General features: G+C 39.5%; 1 protein-coding gene and 1 long non-coding RNA gene across 7 annotated transcripts in view; one reads left to right on the top strand and one right to left on the bottom strand.

Moving 5' to 3' along the window:
• ADAMTS12 (ADAM metallopeptidase with thrombospondin type 1 motif 12) overlaps nt 1–17,870 on the top strand; it is a 375,325-nt gene that overhangs the window by 350,406 nt on the left and 7,049 nt on the right. For all 6 annotated transcript variants that reach the window (XM_085002056.1, XM_085002059.1, XM_021076980.2 and 3 more), the window contains exon 23: nt 1,983–2,139. In XM_085002056.1, the coding sequence (XP_084858182.1) occupies nt 1,983–2,139 (157 nt within the window). The remainder of the gene's footprint in view (nt 1–1,982; nt 2,140–17,870) is intronic.
• Nucleotides 14,864–17,870, bottom strand: part of LOC146395490 (uncharacterized) — a 52,030-nt gene continuing 49,023 nt past the window's right edge. Inside the window, exon 3 of the long non-coding RNA XR_014831170.1 lies at nt 14,864–16,885. This is a non-coding gene — a long non-coding RNA (uncharacterized LOC146395490). The remainder of the gene's footprint in view (nt 16,886–17,870) is intronic.

Genomic DNA, 17,870 nt, shown 5'->3' with positions numbered 1-17,870 from the left:
ACCTTCTAAACCATAAGTTAGCTAATAAACGCATGGGCAGTTACGTGTGTGCTCATTTTTGCGCTTGGCTTGGAATTAGTCCCCTGTCTTAATTTGCCCTGCCCAAGAGGGCCTGCATGACCTCAGCACTCAGGACCAGCCCAGCTTTGTTCCATCAGATCCTTAGAAGCAGAAAGTTGGAAAGGAAATCATTTGTTCTTTATCTAACAAGCTTATTTTACAGAGGAAGAGAGAGGTCGAGTGAGTTCCAGGACAGTATGCAATGAATGAAAAAGCCCAAGTCTCCTGAATTCTGGTCCAGTACCCAGTACCCGTTATCATATTCTGCCTTGATTAATTTCCCTTAGTCTTCCTCTACCCTCTGTCGCGCACATTGATTTATTCAGCATCAGTTGAATAAGTTATTTTCTTGGTTTTTTTTTTTTTTTTCTGTTCATGCCCATGGAGAATTTGATGTGAATTCATTGAATAAAATTACCTTTAGGTTTAGTCAGAGTAATCTCTGATTTTTTTCTGTCTTTTATCTTTTTAGGGCCGCACTCACAGCACATGTGGCCCCCCAGGCCAGGGGTCAAATCGGAGCCGTAGCTGCTGGCCTATGCCACAGCCACAGCAACACCAGATCCAAGCTGTGTCTGCGACCTACACCACAGCTCACGGCAATGCCAGATCTTCAACCCACTAGGCAAGGCCAGGGATCAAACCCACATCCTCATGGATACTAGTCAGGTTTGTTTACCACTGAGCCACAAAGGGAACTCTGTAATCTCTGATTTTATAAAACAAACATGAAGTTCCATGATGATGGCCTTGCTCTAGGCTTTATAAAGAGTTGAATAAAATAAAAGCAGTGGATGTTAAGAAAATGTTGATGTTTCTCCTCTTATCCCATGATGGAGTTTTGTGGAAAGCAGAGTTTGCTAGCAGCTTTCTGGTTTCAATGGTGTCTCACTGTGGGTATTTTTTCCTTTACTTATCTTGGGGACCAGTAATATTTCAAATGGCAAATGGAATATTGTTTCTCCAGAATTTGCCATGCAGCACTCTTTAATGGCCGATCAATCAGTGATTATTTACAGAATGTCAGGCTGTGTTTAGCACTCAGCTACTTGCCATGCAGGACAAAGCAAGAGGGAACTGGGAGATTTTTGATTATATGAGGCTAAAAGTAGTAAAACATGAGAGAGAATCTAAATCATAAGAGTATATGTGGTTCACAATAGCCAAAAGGTGGAAGCAATCCAAGGGTCTATCAACAGATCAATGGGTAAAGAAAATGTACTACCTACAATGGAATATTATCCCGCCTTAAAAAGGAAATTCTGACACAGATTGTAACGTGGAGGAAACTTGAAAACATTGTATCGTTGAAATAAGCCAGTCACCAAAGGACAAATGTAAGATTTCATGTATATGAAGAACCTCAAGTAGTCAAATTCATAGAGACCAAAAAGAGAATGGTGGTTGCCAGGGGCTGGGGCAGGGTGGGTCGGGGGGTGCCCAATGAGGTATTCTTATTTCATGGGTACAGAACCTGAGAAGATGAAAAAGTCCTAGAGATGGATGATGGTAATTAATGATTGCAGAACAATATGAATGTGTCTAAGGCACCGAACTGTGTACTGAAAATGGTCAAAACTAGTTCAGAAAAAACCAGATTGCTGAAGCACCAGAGCCCAGATATGAAAAAAACTTTTTTCTATTTTGCTTGCACTAAAGCCTCTGTCCAAAGTTTTTTGGGAAACCCAATAGTAAATTAAGCCAAATTCAATTCACCCCATCTGTAAGATAAACTCTTCCTAAATTCTCATCTCCAAATTATGAGTGCTTTTATTCTATTCTATGACGCCTTCAAAAAACTTCATTCAGATAAGTGAGGCTTTCCCCCACTTGCCTGCAGTGGGCTTCAAGCAGTTCTGCTGGAGTGCCCTGGTGAGCCTGGGGGAGAATTCTGACCTTCTCCACACCCCCCTCTCTTCCAGTGCACTGCGTCCTGTGGAGGTGGCTTTCAGAAGAGGATGGTCCATTGTGTTGCCTCAGAGAATAAAACCGAAGGCCAGGATGGATGCCTGTGTGATCACGAACCCAGACCCTTAGAAATGCAAAAATGCAACCAGCAGGCCTGCAGAAAGAATGCTGGTAGGTAAATGGCTTTGCTCAAGGGGGACGGAGCTATTTGTAAATAAGCTGTCCTGCACGTCTGGATTTCTGTATAGTTTTAGTCCCCTTGAATGAGTTGAGAATTTTAAATGCGGAAGAGGCCAGCGAGCTCCCCTGGGGCCATCTGTCTGATTTGGTGAAGTTTGACACTAATTCCTTGAGGGATTATCTCAGCCACTTTCATATCTCAAAGCACATTCACATTTCATCCCACACAGATGAGACTCACTTCTATTTTTTCAAAGATTTCTGGGAAATGTTCCAGCCTTTCTCAGGAACCGAGTCAAGTATGCAATGGCCCTTCCTATCAATCTAGCACTGCTGTCTTAGGTCAGCTTCCACAGAAACGGATTCTGAGGCACAAACTTGTGTGCAAGGGATTCATTAAGGAGGGCTCCCAGGTAAGAACCACTAAGGGAGAGGGAAGCAAGACGGAAGAGGGAGGAAGCACAGCCAGGCTGCCGTCTTAGCCACAGTCCTAGCTTCCACCTAGTCCCACTGGGACGATCCAGGTGAAAGTGCCATTTCAGAGCTGTCTGCTCTTGAGGACAGTGAGTTGAGCATTCATGCACCCACTCCTTTCAGCCATTGGCCAACAGCTAAACCCAGAGAGTGAATTTGCAGGTATCTAAGGCTCTCTAACCATTGGTGGTCTTTTCCCAAAGATTCTTAAAGATGAGAGAGAGTGCAGCCTGTGGTCTGTTCATCTGTTCCTCTCCTCCTTCCCAGCACTGAGGGCTGGCACTCAGCAGAGACTACCTTTAGCGTTAAAATCCTGTGAAGAGTTTCCCTACGGGGTGTTTATTTACAAATCATGTTTTATTTAACAAATAATTGTAGGGCACTTACTATGTGTTAAATATAACGGCAAACAGGGAACAAAACCACCAACCAGTGAGACACTAATTAGGGCAGTACGGATGTTATGAGAGTACCTGGGAAGGGAGTCCAACGTAAACTGGGGAGAGTGGGGAAGCCTCCCAGAGGAAGTGAAAGATGAGTAGAGAGGACAGGCAGGGGGTTCCAGGAGCAGCTTTCAGTGTCTGCAACAATAAGGAAGACAATGATGTCATGGCACATGAGTGTGATTCAAGTACAAAGTTCAGGGAGAGTTAGGAAACAGAAGAGCTAGAGGTGTAACTAGCACTAGTGGACAGAGAGCCTCATAAAACACGCTGATGAGCTTGGACTTTATCCCTGGGGCAGAAGGGGGCCACTAAAGTATTCCAAACGGGGGAGTGAAGATAAGAAAGTCAGTGGGAGCTCCCATCATGGCTCAGTGGTTAACGAACTCAGCTAGGATCCAAGAGGATGTGAGTTGGATCCCTGGCCTCACTCAGTGGGTTGAGGATCCAGCGTTGCTGTGAGCGTGATGTAGGTATAGACGCGGCTCAGATCTGGCGTTGCTATGCCTGTGGTGTAGGCTGGTAGCTATATCTCCCATTCAACTCCTAGCCTGGGAACCTCCATATGCCACGGGTGTGGCCCTAAAAGGACAAAAAGTCATGTGGGCTGTAATATGGAAGATAAAGGAAGAGACCAGTTAGGAAACAGCAGCTACACCCCAAGCAGGAGATGTATGTGGCATGAACTAAGACAGCAGAAATGCAGATAGAAATGAGTGGATTTAGGAGCTATATAAGAGATATGGCAGGATGCTGTGCTGGGGAAAGAGGAGGGAGAACAAAGCCCAAATTTCCAACTTGGGCAACTGAGTAGATGAGACTACCATTCACTGAGAAGGAGCCCAGGAGTGGGTTTGGGAATGAGGAAAGGTAATGAGTTGTGTTGGGAAGCCTCTGAATCATTTAGGTAGGCGTGTCCTGTGATTGGTTTTTACACAGGTGCAGAGGGCAGGAGAGAGATGTGGGTTGGAAATTCCGAACCCTCAGTGCACTGAGGGGGGAGTGCTTCAGGTGTAATGATCATGTGCAACATCATTCTGTCCAACCTGCATCTGAGGGTGGCTCTCATTGACCTTTCTTCAAACTCCAAAGGGTTCATTTTCAGAAGTATTCAGTTTTAGCCTTCCAGACTCTTGCTACTCAACATGTGGTCCCTGGACAGCTGCATTGGCATCACCTGGGGGCTTGTTATAAATGCAGGATCTCAGACCTCACCCCAGACCTGCTAAATCAGAATTTGCATTTAAACAAGACCCCCAAGTGATGTGGATGTACATTAAAGTTCGAGACGCATCCTATTCTAGACCAAGGGATCAGTTTGAGACTCTCCCTTTTATGCCATCTCATCGTATTCTACAACACCACGTTTTTAAAATGCTGAGGGGTAAAATCCTTTTATGTTTTTGGTTTTTATATAATTGAAGCAGAAACATAGTCTTAGTTGACCACACCTAGGGTTATGGGTTATTTTTTTATTTTTTTTTTAAGTTTTATTGAAGTATAATTGATTTACACTGTTATGATCATTTCTGCTGTACAACAAAGTGATTCAGTTATACATGTACACACATTCATTCTTTTTCAGATTTCTCACATAGATTATCACAGAATATTGGGTAGAGTTCTCTGTGCTATACAGCAGGTCCCCACTGGCCAATCATTCCATATACCACAGTGTGTATATGCCAGTTACAAATGGCCAGTCTATCCCTTCCCCACCAATCTGTCCCCTTTGGGAACCACAAGTTCTTCAAAGTCTATAAGTCTGTTTCTGTTCTGAAAGTAAGTTAATTTGTATCCTCTTCCTAGATTTTGCATATAAGTGATATCATATGATGTTTGTCTTTCACTGTCTAACTTCACTTAGTATGATAATTTCTAGGTCCATCTGTGTTGCTGCAAATGGCTTTATTTCATCTTCTTTAGGACTGAGTAATAGTCCATTGTATATATGTACTACATTTTATATATGTACTACATTTTATTGACCCATTCTTCTGTCGATGGACATTTAGGTTGCTTCCATGTCTTGACTATTGTAAATATTACTGTGGTGAACATTGGGGTGCATGTATGTATCTCTTCAAATTATGGTTTTCTCATATGCCCAGGAGTGGGATTGCTGGGTCATTGATAGTTATATTTTTAGTTTTTTGAGGAACCTCCATGGTGTTTTCCATAGTGGTTGCACCAATGTACATTTTCCCCAACAGTGTAAGAGGGGTCTTTTTCCACACCCTCTCCAGCGTTTATTGTTTGTAGACTTTTTGATCTTGGCCATTCTGGCTGGCATAAAGTGGTACCTCATAGTAGTTTTGATTTACATTTCTCTAAATATTAGTGATACTGAGCATCTTTTTTTTAGCATATTTTCATGTGTGTGTGTGTTGACATCTACTTTGGAGAAATGTCTATGTAGATCTTCTGACCATTTTTTGATTGGGTTTTTTGGGTTTCTTTGATATTGAGCTGCATGAGATATTTCTATACTTTAGAGGCTAATCCCTTACCCATCACTCCATTTGTAAATGTTTTCTCCCACTCTGTAGGTTGTCTTTTCAATTTTTGTTTTTATGTTCATTACTCTAGGAAGTGGATCTGAGAAGATATTTCTGTAGTTTATGTCAGAGAGTGTTCTGCCTATATTTTCCTCTAAGAATTTTATAGTATCTGCCCCTATGTTTAGGTTTTAATTCTTTTAAAGTTTTTGGAGTGCATAAGAGAATATTCTGCTTTCATTCTTTTACATGTAGCTGTCAAGTTTCACCAAGATCACTTATTGAAGACTGTCTTTTCTCCATTGTATATGCTTTCCTCTTTTAACACAGATTGACCATAAGTGCCTGAGTTTATTCCTGGGCTTTCAATCCTGTTCCACTGATCTTTGTTTCAGTACCATGCCGTCTTGATTACCATAGCTCTGTGGTGTAGTCTTTTTTTTTTTTTAAGGAATTGGTGTTAACTTTATTAGGTATGATAACATAGCAATCATATTTACTTTTTTTAATTTGCATTTTAATGATAGCAGTAATCTGGATAATTCTTCCATATACTTATGTGCAAAGCATTTCTTTTTTTTTTTTTTTCTCACTGTACAGCAAGGGGATCAAGTTATCCTTACATGTATACATTACAGTTACATTTTTTCCCCACCCTTTGTTCTGTTGCAACATGAGTATCTAGACAAAGTTCTCAATGCTATTCAGCAGGATCTCCTTGTATATCTATTCTAAGTTGTGTCTGATAAGCCCAAGCTCCCGATCCCTCCCACTCCCTCCCCCTCCCATCAGGCAGCCACAAGTCTCTTCTCCAAGTCCATGATTTTCTTTTCTAAGGAGATGTTCATTTGTGCTAGATATTAGATTCCAGTTATAAGTGATATCATATGGTATTTGTCTTTGTCTTTCTGGCTCATTTCACTCAGGATGAGAGTCTCTAGTTCCATCCATGTTGCTGCAAGTGGCATTATGTCATTCTTTTTTATGGCTGAGTAGTATTCCATTGTGTATATATACCACCTCTTCCGAATCCAATCATCTGTCAATGGACATTTGGGTTGTTTCCATGTCCTGGCTATTGTGAATAGTGCTGCAATGAACATGCAGGTGCATGTGTCTGTTTTAAGAAGAGTTTTGTCCGGATAGATGCCCAAGAGTGGGATTGCGGGGTCATATGGAAGTTCTATGTATAGATTTCTAATGTATCTCCAAACTGTTCTCCATAGTGGCTGTACCAGTTGACATTCCCACCAACAGTGCAGGAGAGTTCCCTTTTCTCTCTGTGGTGTAGTCTTAAGTTAGGGAGCCTAATTCCCCTGGCTCCATCTTTTCTTTTTCAAGATTACGTTGGCTATTGGGGGTCTTTTGTGTTTCCGATTTTTTTTTTTTTGTTCTAGTTCTTTGAAAAATACCATTGGTATTTTGGTACTTTGGTAGGGATTGCATTGGAATCTGTAGATTGCCTTGTATAGTATATTCATTTTGACAGAATAGATTGTTTCAATCCAAAAATATGGTATATCTTTCCATCTATTCACATCATTGATTATTTTCATCAGCATCTTATACTTTTCAGTCTTTTGCCCCTTTAGGCAGGCTTATTCCTGGGTATTTTATTCTTTTTGATGCCATGGTAAATAGGATTGTTTCCTTAATTTCTCTTCCAATTTTTTTCAATAATTTATTTTTTCCCCACTGTACAGCAAGGGGATCAAGTTATCCTTACATGTATACATTTTTTCCCCCACCCTTTGTTCTGTTGCAATATGAGTATCTAGACATAGTTCTCAATGCTACTCAGCAGGATCTCCTTGTATATCTATTCTAGGTTGTGTCTGATAAGCCCAAGCTCCCGATCCCTCCCACTCCCTCCCCCTCCCATCAGGCAGCCACAAGTCTATTTTCCAAGTCCATGATTTTCATTTCTATGGAGATGTTCATTTGTGCTGGATATTAAATTCCAGTTATAAGTGATATCATATGGTATTTGTCTTTGTCTTTCTGGCTCATTTCACTCAGGATGAGATTCTCTAGTTCCATCCATGTTGCTGCAAATGGCATTACGTCATTCTTTTTTATGGCTGAGTAGTATTCCATTGTGTATATATACCACCTCTTCCGAATCCAATCATCTGTCAATGGACATTTGGCTTGTTTCCATGTCCTGGCTATTGTGAATAGTGCTGCAATGAACATGCAGGTGCATGTGTCTGTTTTAAGAAGAGTTTTGTCCGGATAGATGCCCAAGAGTGGGATTGCAGGGTCACACGGAAGTTCTATGTATAGATTTCTAATGTATCTCCAAACTGTTCTCCATAGTGGCTGTACCAGTTGACATTCCCACCAACAGTGCAGGAGGGTTCCCTTTTCTCCACAGCCCCTCCAGCACTTGTTATTTGTGGACTTATTAATGATGGCCATTCTGACTGGTGTGAGGTGCTATCTCATGGTTGTTTTGATTTGCATTTCTCTTATAATCAGCGATGTTGAGCATTTTCTCATGTGATTGCTGGCCATCTGTATATCTTCTTTGGAGAACAGTCTATTCAGGTCTTTTGCCCATTTTTCCATTGATTGATTGGCTTTTTTGCTGTTGCGTTGTATAAGTTGTTTATATATTCTAGAGATTAAGCCCTTGTCTGTTGCTTCATTTGAAACTATTTTCTCCCATTCTGTAAGTTGTCTTTTTGTTTTCTTTTGGGTTTCCTTTGCTGTGCAAAAGCTTTTCAGTTTGATGAGGTCCCATGGGTTTATTTTTGCTCTTATTTCTATTGCTTTGGGAGACTGACCTGAGAAAATATTCATGATGTTGATTTCAGAGAGTGTTTTGCCTATGTTTTCTTCTAGGAGTTTGATGGTGTCCTATGGTATATTTAAGTCTTTCAGCCATTTGGAGTTTATTTTTGTGCATGGTGTGAGGGTGTGTTCTAGTTTCATTGCTTTGCATGCAGCTGTCCAGGTTTCCCAGCAATGCTTGCTGAATAGACTTTATTTTTCCCATTTTATGTTCTTGCCTCCCTTGTCAAAGATTAATTGACCATAGGTGTCAGGGTTTACCAGATTCTCTATTCTGTTCCATCTTCCAATTTTTGAAATTGCTTTGTTAGTGTATAGGAATACAAGTGATTTCTGTGTATTAATTTTATATCCTGAAACTTTGTTAAATTTATTGATGAGCTCTAGTAGTTTTCTGGTAGCATCTTTAGGATTTTCTATGTATAGTGTCATGTCATTTCCAAACAGTTACAGTTTTACTTTTTCTTTTCCAATTTGGATTCCTTTTATTTTTCTTCTCCAACTGCCATGGCTAGGACTTCCAAAACTATGTTGAAGAAAAGTGGTGATAGTGGAAACCCTTGTCTTATTTCTGATCTTAACAGAAATGCTTTCAGCTTTTCACCACTGAGAATGTTGTTAGCTGTGGACTTGTCATGTATGGCCTTTATTATGTTGAGGTAGGTTCCCTCTATTCCCACTTTCTGGAGAGATTTTATCATAAATATGTGTTGAATTTTGTCAAAAGCATTTTCTGCATCTCTTGATATGACTATATGATTTTTATTCTTCAGTTTGTTAATGTGGTATATCATGCTGTGTAATTTGCAGATGTTGACAAGTCTTTGCATCTCTGGGATAAATCCCACTTGATCATAGTATATGATATTTTTTAATGTATTGCTAGATTATGTTTGCTAATGTTTTGTTGAGAATTTTTATGTCTATGTTCATCAATGATATTGGCCTATAATTTTATTTTTTGTGGTATCTTTGTCTGGTTTTGTTATCAGGGTGATGCTGGCCTCATAGAATGAGCTTGAGAGTGTTCCTTCCTCTGCAATTTTTTGGAAGCATTTCAGATGGATAGGTCTTAACTCTTCTCTAAATGTTTGATAGAATTCACCTGTGAAGCCATCTGGTCATCTAGGTTTTTAGAAGTTTTTTAACCACAGTTTCAATTTTAGTACTTGTGATTTTGTCTGTTCACATTTTCTTTTTCTTTCCAGTTCAGTCTTGGAAGGTTGTTCCTTTATAAGAATTTGTCCATTTCTTCCAAGTTACCCAGGTTATTGGCATGTAGTTGCTTATTGTAATCTCTTATGATCCTTAGTATTTGTGTAGTGTCAGTATAACTTTTTTCATTTCTTTTTTTTTTTTTAATTTCGGGCTGCATCTGTGGCATAATGGAAATTCCCAGGCTAGGGGTCAAATTGGAGCTACAGCTGCCAAGCTGCCCCACAGCCATGCCAGATCTGAGCCATGTCTGCCACCTACACTGCAACTCGCAGCAATGCCATATCATTAACCCACTGAGTGAGGCCCAGGATTGAACCTGCATCCTCATGGATACTAGTTGGGTTCATTTCCTCTGAGCCACAACAGGAACTCCCTCCTTGTTCATTTCTAATTTTATTGATTTGAGCCTTCTCCCTTTTTTCTTGATGATTCTGGTTTAAAGGTTTACCAATTTTGTTGATTCTTCAAAGAACCATATTTAGTTTCATTGGTCTTTTCTATTGTTTTCATCTCTATTTCATTTATTTCTGCTCTGGTCTTCTTGATTTCTTTTCTTCTATTACCTTTGGGTTTTGCTTGTTCTTCTTTCTCTTGTTGCTTTAGGTAGAAAGCTGGTTTGATATTTTTCTTGTTTCCTGAGGTACATTGTATTGCTGTAAACTTCTTAGAACTGATTTTGCTGAATCTCACAGGTTTTAGATCATCATGTCTTCTTGATGCTAGCCATTCTGATAGGTGTGAGGTGATATTATGGTTTTATTTGCCTTTCCCTGATGATAAGTGATGTTGAGCATCTTTTCATACGCCTGTTGGCCCTCTATATACTTCCTTTGGTGACATTTCCACTCAGATCTTCTGCCCATTTTTTAATCAGGTCATACAGTTTTTTTGTTTTTATTTTATGGCCACACCCATGGCATATGGAAGTTCCTGGGCCAGGGATTGAATCCAAGCCACAGTTGCAACTTCCACCACAGCTGCAGCAATGCTGGATCCTTTAACTCACTGTGCCAGGCCAGGGATGGAACCTACACCTTTGCAGCAGCCTGAGCTGCTGCAGTTGGATTCTTAACACACTGCACCATAGCAGGAACTCCAGGATGTGTGTTTTTTGATGTTGAGTTGTATGAATTCTTTGTATATTCTTCACATATTTTGTATGTTAACTCTTGTCAAATATATTATTTGCAAATAACTTCTCCCATTCAGTAGGCAGCTTTTATGTTTTGTTGATATTTTTCTTCACTGTGCAAAAGCTTTTTAGTCTGATGTAGTCCCATTTTTTATTTTTGCTTTTGTTTCTCTTGCTTGATAAGACCTCTTATCTATCTATATATCTATATATATAGATATATATATTACTAAGACCATCAAAGAGCTATGTTTTCTTCAAGAAGTTTTATGGTTTCCAGTCTTATAGTTAAGTATTTAAGCCATTTTTTATTTATTTTTGTGCATTGCGTGATGTGAGAGAGTCCAAATTGATTCTTTTGCATGTAGCTGTTCAGATTTTCCAACATGATTTGTTGTTCTTCACTTTTTTGTCATAGATTATTTGCCAATAGAAACATGGGTTCATTTCTGGGTTCTCTGTTCTAGTCCATTGACCATTGTATCTGTTTTTGTGCCAGTACTACATCGTTTACATTATTATATCTTTGTTGTATAGTTGAAAATCAGGGTACATAATACCACAGCTTTGTTCTTCTTTCTCAAGGTTGTTCTGGCTACCTGAGGTCTTCTGTGTTTCCATTACAATTTTGGAATTATTTGTTCTAGCTCTGTGAAAAATGTCATTGGCATTTTTATAGGGATTGCACTGAATCTGTAGATTTCCTTGGGTAGTAATTTTAACAATTTTATTTCTTCCAATTCATGAACACAGGCTATCTTTCTAGTTGTTTGTGGCATCTTCAGTTTCTTTTATCAGTGTCTTATAGTTTGAGTACAGGTATTTTTCCTCCTCAGATTTATTCCTTGGTATTTTATTCTTTTTTATGTGGTTGTAAATGGGATTGTTCCCTCAGTTTCACTGATAGTTCATTGTTAGCATGTAGAAATCCAGCAGATTTCTGTATATTAATTTTGTATCTTGCAACTTTACTGACTCATTGATGAGCTCTAGAACTTTTGTGGCATCTTTAGGATTTTCTGTGTATGGTATCATGTCATTTGCAAACGGAAGTTTTACTTCTTTTCCAATTTAGATTGCTTTTATTTTTCTTGTCTGATTGTTGGGGCTAGAATTCCAATACTATTTGAATAAAAGTGGCAAAAGTAGCCTTCTTGTATTTTTCCTGATGTTAGAAGAAATGCCCTCAGCTTTTCATCACTGAATATGTTAGGTAACAGTATATATATATATATATATATATAGCCTTTATTGTATTTAGGTGTGTTCCCTTTATACCCACTTTGTTGAAAGTTTTTATCATAAATGTTGAAAGTTTTTATCATACGTGTTGAATTTTATAAAAATCTTTTTTGGCATTATTTACAGTTATATGGTTTTTATTCTTCAATTTGTTAATGTGGTATGTATCACATTGATTTATTTGTCAATACTGAATTGTCCTTGTAGCCCTTGGATAAATCCCTATTGATTATGGTGTATGATCCATTGAATGTGTTGTTGAATTAGGTCTGCTAATATTTTGTTGAGGATTTTTACATTTATGTCCATTAATGATATTGATATGTAGTTTTCTTTTTTGTGATATCCCTATCTAGTTTTGGTATCAGGGCAATACCTTGTTATATCTTGGATTCGTTTTAGAATAAGTGTTTATTCCTCTTCAATTTTTTTGAAATTGTTTGAGAAGCATAAATGTAACTCTTCTCTAAATGTTTAGAAAAATTCACCTAGTAAGCCCTCTGATCCTGGACTTTTGTTGGAATTTTTTTTTTGAATTACTGATTATTTCATTACTGGTAATCAGTCTGCTCATATTTTCTATTTCTTTCTTAGTCTTAGAAGATTATGCATTTCTAGAAATGTGTCCATTTCCTCTACGTTATTCATTTCATTGTTATGTAATTGTTCACATAATCTCTTATGATCCTTTGTGAAATCAGTTATAACTTCACTTCTGATTCTGTGTTTTCTATTAGTCTCTTTTACATTTATTTCTACTGATCTTTATGATTTCTTTCAATTTTAGGTTTTATCTCTTTTTCTAGTTCCTTTAGGTTGTTTTGCTTGAGATGTTTGTTTCCTGAGGGAGGTTTGTAAGGCTATAAATTTCTGTCTTAGAATTGATTTGGTCATATCCCATAGATTTTGGAACATTGTGTTTTTGTTTTCATTTGCTTATAGGTATTTTTTAATTTTTTCTTTCACTTCTTCAGTGATCCATTGGTTGTTTAGTAGAATGTTATTTAGTTCTCCACATGTTTGTTTTTTGGAGTTTTTTCTTGTAGTTAATTTCTAGTCTCAGGCATTGCGTTTAGAAAAGATGATTGATGTGATTTCTTCTTTCTTAAATTTATTGAGACTTGTTTTGTGGCCTACTCTATCCTATAGGAAAGTTCCCTGTGCACCTGGAAGAATGTGCTATTGTCTGCTTTGGGATGGGAATTAAACACACACAAATCCATTTGGTTTAATGTATCATTGAAGGCCAGTGTTTCTTCATTGATGTACTATATGAATGATCTGTCCATTATACAAGTAAGACATTAAAGTCCCAAACTATTATTGAGTTACTGTCTTTTAATATTTGCTTTATATATTTAGGTGTTCCTGTGTCAGGTAAATATATTTGCCTTTGTTATATCTTCTTGGATTGATTTCTTGATTATTATATAACATCCTTCTTTGTTTCTTACAATATTTTAAGGTCTATTTTACCTGATATATTTATTGATACCATGGCTTTCTTTTCATTTCTGTTTATGTCTCTATTTCTTTTTCCATCCTCCCACTTTCAGTCTGTGGTTTTAGATCTGAAATGAGTTTCTTGTAGACGGCATATATACAGGTCCTATTTTTGTATTAAATTCAGTTACTATGTCTTTTGATTGGAGCTTTAGTTCATTTAAAGTATAATTATTGATTGGAATGTACTTATTACCATTTTGTTAATAGTTTGGGAGTTTTTGTGTGGTTTTTTTGTTACTTTTAAATGAACCTCTTTAGTGTTATGTTTGGATCCCTTTCTCTTTGTGTGTGTATACATATGTCTATTACAGATTTTTTGGTTTGTGGTTACCGTGAGGTTTGTATATAGCCCTATATATGTGTAATTATTTTAGGTTGCCGATCTGAGTTCAAATGCATTTTTACAACCCTGCATTTTTAATTCCCTCGCCCAAGTTTACTGTTTTTGACATTGTATTTTATATCTTTTTGTGTATCCCTTATCTGCTTATTGTGAATAGAGGTGATTTTTGCTTTTGCCTTTTAATCTTTGTAGTAGATTTACACATGCTTGATTTATTCACCACTTAGATTTTTCCTAATTTTCATGTTTCTAATTGAGGCATTTTCTTTTTCACTTGGATAAGTCCTTTTAGCATGTATTATAAAACTGGTTTGGTGGTGCTGAATTCTTTGAGCTTTATGCTTATCTATAAAACTTTTGATCTCTCCATCATATCTAAATGAAAGCTTTGCCAGGTAGAGGATTATTGGTTTTTAGATTTTCCTTTTTCAACACTTTTAATTTATTGTGCCCTTCTGGTCTTCAGAGTTTCTCCTGAAGAGTCAGATGATAGCCTTATGGGAGTTTCTCTTGTACTTCATTGCTTTTCCCTCACTGATTTTTTTGTTTATCTTTAATTTTTGCCATTTTAATTACTTTGTATTTCAGTGTGATCATCTTTGAGCTGGCCCTGTTTTGGACTCTGTCCTCCTTAGATCTGAATGTTTCCTTTCCCAGGTTAGGGCAGATTTAGCTATTACATCATCAAATCTGTTCTCTGCCCTTTTCTCTCTTCTCCTCCTGGGATCCCTATAATGTGAATGTTAGTACACTTGATGTTGTATCACAGGGGCCTCTCACCTGTCCTCATTTTTAAACATTTTTTGTTGTTGTTGAACTTAATTTCCATTACTCTGTCTTCTAGCTCACTGAGCCATTCCTCTGTATCATCTAATCTACTATTGATTCCTTTTTTTTCCCACTTTTTCTATTCTTCAGCTCTGTTTGATTTTTTAATATTCTCACTGTTCATTCATTCTTCTCCCAAGTTCTGTTAGCATCTTTACAATCATTACTTCAAACTATTCATTGAATAGGTTGCCTATCTTCACACAATTCTTCAGGAGTTTTATCTTATTCCTTCTTTCCTCAGTTGCCTCATTTTGCAATTTTTATTTCTATGTATTTGGTGAGTTTACTATTATATTTTCCAACCTCAGAGAAGTGGAATTTTGTAGGAGACATCCTATTATGTCCCAACAGCTTACTCCCCTCTGTCTACTAGAGCTCTACGCTCAAGGTGTGCCCCCTACATTGGCTGCATGGATCCTTCTGTTGTGATGGGTTGTGTGGGCAGTCTGGTAGGTGTGGCTGGCTTCCTTTTAGGTTCTTGTGAGGTTTTGCCTTGTGTGGAGGCTGTTGGCTGCCAGCTAGTGTGGCCAGGATGTGAAATGGCTGCTTGCAGAGTCCTAGGGTTTCCCTGAGTAGTGCTGGCATACTTGTAGGCAGAGCTGGGTTCTGGAGAGGATGATTGCAGGGCTAGGTTCTGACATGGCTGGCTGTGAAGTCTAGGGTGTCCCAAAGCTGGTCCCAGCCTTCTGGTGAGTGATCCAAAATGTCTTGGAGATGTGTCAGCCTGCTGGTCGGTAGAGCCAGGTTACAAAGTCTCTTGTTTCAGGGCTTTTGGGGTCCTGGAAATGGTGTTAACCCATTGGTATGTAGGTGGGAGCCAGATCCTGGGGCTTCTGGCTGAGGGTTCCAAGGCGTTTCAGAGCAGATGTTGGCCTGCTGATAGCCAGCACCCAGGAGTTCTGGACATGGCAGGCTACAAGGCTGCAGTAGACTTAGACTGTTATCCACCCACTGGTGGGTGAAACCTGGTCCTGGGACTTCTGGCTACAGGGCCCTGAGGGTCCTGTAACTGGTGTGTCAACCTGCTGGTTGTTGGGGGGTTGGTGCCTGCCTACTGGTAGGTAGACTTGGACCTGGAATCTCTGGCTACGGGGCCCTGGGGCTAGTGCCAGCACACTGGTGTACAAGCCTGGGTTCTGCACCCTCTGGTGGACAGGACCAGGTGCCAGAGTAGCTCTGGGGATCTTAAGGCAGAAGGCCTGCTAATGGGTGGGGCTGTGTCTCCACCTGGCTAGTTGCTTGGTCTAGAAGCCAAGGCATCCCAGTACTGGTGCTGACAGACTGGTTGTTGGAGCCAGGTCCTAGTGCCAGAAGGCAGTTTCCCAATTAGTGCTTTCCAGTGCCTATGTCCCTAGGGTAAGCTCCATTTGCCTCCTGCCACTCCCAGAGACTCTACAAGATCAGTGAGTGAGTCTTACCCAGGATCCTTTCAACTTATTGTTTCTGCCCTGGGCCCCTGAGCCCCAAAGCCTATGAAATTTTGTGTGCACTCTTTATGAGTGGAGTCTCTATTTTCCACAGCCCTCTGGCTCTCCTGAAATTAAACTCTATTGGCCTTAGAGCCACATGTTAGTGGCTCATCTTCCCAGTGCAGGACCCCTGGGCTGGAGAGCCAGATGTGGGGTTCAGATCCCCCACTTATGGAGAACTTCTGCAATTACAATTATGCTCCCAGAGTTCCCATTGTGGCTCAGCAGTAACAAACCCGACTAGTATCCATGAGCACATGGGTTCAATCTCTGGCCTTGCTCTGTGGGTTAAGGATCCAGCATTTCCATGAGCTGTGTTTTGGTCACAGATGCGACTCAGATCTTGTGTGGCTGTGGCATAGGTTGGCAACTGCAGCTCCAGTTCGACCCCTAGCCTGGGAACTTCCATATGCTGTGGGTGCAGCCCTAAAACGACAAAATATATATATCTCCCATTTGTGGTTCACTGACCCAGGGGCCAAGGTCTTGATTATACCATAGCACTATCCATCCTAGCTGTCTCATCATGGTTTCTTCTTTATATCTTTAGTTTTAGAAGATCTTTTCTGCCAGTCTTCCTTTCTCACCAATAGTTAGTTGCTCTGGAAATAGTTGTTACTGGTGTCCCAGTGGGAAGAGGTGAGTTCAGGGTGTTCCTATTCCATCTTGGCCACCCCCAGCAGACTTCCTACTGAAAGATATTCTTCCAGGTGAACAACTTTATTCATTCCTTCTTATTCAGCAAATAATGATCACAAGATAGTTTTTTGCACTTCGCCTGAGACCTGAGGATACAGAAATGAGCATGACAGTCTGCTGTCCTCAAGGAACCCAAAGTCTTATGGAAACTGTATTTGCCAACAATGTTGAAATTATTTTTCAGCTTTTATGGGCAAAATATTATCCTTCAACCTAGGCATTGCTGATAGCAAGGGAACCAGCTTATAACTGTCCCTTTAACTGTTGAACAGGAACAGGCAAATTAGGATGTCCTCTCCAAGTTACCCCAAATTACAAGCATTGTGTGTGTTCTGGCTGGGATCCAGCTGGCTGAAGAACACAGCCAGCCTTCATTATTTCACAATAGTAAAGTGCAATTAAGCCCTGCCATGATGTTGGGCTCACAGTCATTGTCTAAATGAGCTGCTAAACATAGGCCTGGAATACAGGCTCCCAATGTAGGTCACTGCTAACCTCCACTCTTCCTTCCACTTCCCCACTTTCAAACAGGAGGACCCCAGGACTCAACTGCTCCCAGGGTTCTGAGGGCCATTGAAAAGCAGGGCTCATGATCTCATGGTTCCCAAGTCAGACAGGGACATCAGGCTTGACTGAGCCTCTTTAGATCATGTAGGTATTGACCTAACATGACAAGTGGGATTCTGGGTTGAACGAATGCAGATGTTCTGGTCAGGGAAGACCTGTCCACATGACTCCCCTACTTCCCCATCACCAGCACAAGAGATTCATTCCCTTGGTGGCAGAGCTTTAGAGGCACTGAGGTAACATTCAAATTTCAGTGCCACTGTCTACATGGCAGCTGTGTGATGCTGGGCCAGTTACTAAGCCTCTCTGGAACCTCAGTTTTAAAAGGAGAAGACTAGATATACCTGTAAGTAAATTTCTGTGAGGATCAAGTGAAATTATATATATATAGGTATATATATATCAAACACATTGCCTAGTATATGATAAGTGCTTAATAGTTATCTAATTTTTATTATTGTCATGGGAATGGTGATGCATTACTTTCCTAGGGCTATATAGCAA

This window comes from Sus scrofa, chromosome 16, assembly GCF_054392235.1.
Source record: "Sus scrofa isolate SSC_HxYL_T2T_F1_AM1 chromosome 16, Sscrofa_HxYL_maternal_Yorkshire_Landrace_v2.0, whole genome shotgun sequence".
In the NCBI taxonomy this organism is placed as follows: Eukaryota; Metazoa; Chordata; class Mammalia; order Artiodactyla; family Suidae; genus Sus; species Sus scrofa.
Note: the sequence above shows the minus strand (reverse complement) of the source record. Positions and strands in the feature narration are given on the sequence as shown.